The following is a 1,290-nucleotide window of genomic DNA, read 5'->3' as shown; positions in this document are numbered from 1 at the left end:
TCACTAGTTTGTTATTTTGTATTTGATATTGAAAGCATTTCCTTTCTTTGTTTGAAGTGTTTTGGAGATTCTCTAAATAGACTTTGATCATGGATTTTGTTTTTGATCCCAAAATTAGCATCGTTTTCTCCCCCATTATATTGAGAGTTCAAACATATGAATCTTATGGTCTCATTTCTTAATTGTTCAATGGAATGTAATATAATCGGCGAAGTCCCATGACATCAATAGGCAATAATAAATACTAATAAGAAAGTTATTGGAAATTTTTAAATCACTAATTAAACTTTTTGGTTATCATCTCTTACAAACATTTTTTAATCCTAGAATTTTAGAATGTGCTATAGTCACAAAATCGAAAATCACTCAAAATAAACAAAAACATGAGAAACAATACAATATTGTCAAAAAAGGAAACAAAGAAGAAAAAAATTAAAGAACATGAGCAAGAAGTGGTACCTCCTAGAAACACTTGAAACCCGAGTTGATGTCGGCCCATTGGACCTTTATTGGGCTAAACTTTAAAAAAAGAATCAGAATTTTGTTCTCCTGTAAACAAAATAAATACCAACAAACCTAAGATTCGTTGAGATGACCAGACAAGAACTGTGTGTCGACTGCCGTACTCTCTCGGAGTCGGAGCTTCTGTCCCGTTAAGACAGCAGCAGAGCAAAAACCCTAAACCCCTTTTTTTCCTCACATTCTTTTGTTATTCTCTCTCGCGATGAATACCTCCCAAGCAACTCGTGCGGCTCTGTTCCTAAACGTAAGTATTCTCTTACTTATTCTTTTCAAGTGGTCCAAGTTTTGTAGCATCTATTGGTTGGTTGATCAACTTAGTTACCCTCGTTCTACTGCATATACTTATCGTGGATTGATTAGTAATAGTGATGATTTCGAACAGTAGTACTATGTTGAGAATTTGAAGTTGTGTTGATGTTGTATTTGGAGGGAGTTTTATGCAACTTAGGACTCTAATCTCGTAGAAACTTTATATTATTTGGCATCCGTATTGTTTTTGCTATAACGAGTTATTGGTTTTTTGCAGGGTTCAAATAGACAAGCGATGCTTTTGCAGAGAAGCTCAACCAGTCAATTGTGGGGTTCTGTTAGAACGAGAGCTTCGCAGCTGTCTCTGAATCGTGCGAAAGCTGTTAGCTTGAGATGTTCTGCTCAACCTAATAAGCCTAAAGCAGCTGTTTCCGCTGGTTCTTTTGTTTCTGCTGATGAGCTACCGAGCCTTGTTGAGAAACCTGCTGCTGAGGTTATCCATTTCTATCGTGTGCCTTT

At 36.2% G+C, this 1,290-nt stretch overlaps 1 protein-coding gene across 1 annotated transcript; it reads left to right on the top strand.

Annotated features, from left to right (window-relative positions):
* Nucleotides 1-582: 582 nt before the first annotated feature.
* LOC104774329 (probable phosphoribosylformylglycinamidine synthase, chloroplastic/mitochondrial) lies at nt 583-1,282 on the top strand (the record flags this gene model as incomplete). The annotated part of the gene is made up of 2 exons (XM_010498960.2): nt 583-766; nt 1,049-1,282. Coding segments are annotated over exons 1-2 (276 nt in total), but the record flags the coding sequence as incomplete, so codon positions are not given.
* Nucleotides 1,283-1,290: the final 8 nt, after the last annotated feature.

The sequence above is a fragment of the Camelina sativa genome, unplaced genomic scaffold (assembly GCF_000633955.1).
Source record: "Camelina sativa cultivar DH55 unplaced genomic scaffold, Cs unpScaffold02423, whole genome shotgun sequence".
Classification (NCBI taxonomy): domain Eukaryota; kingdom Viridiplantae; phylum Streptophyta; class Magnoliopsida; order Brassicales; family Brassicaceae; genus Camelina; species Camelina sativa.
The sequence above is the reverse complement of the archived record's forward strand: the minus strand, read 5'-3'. Positions and strand labels throughout refer to the sequence as shown.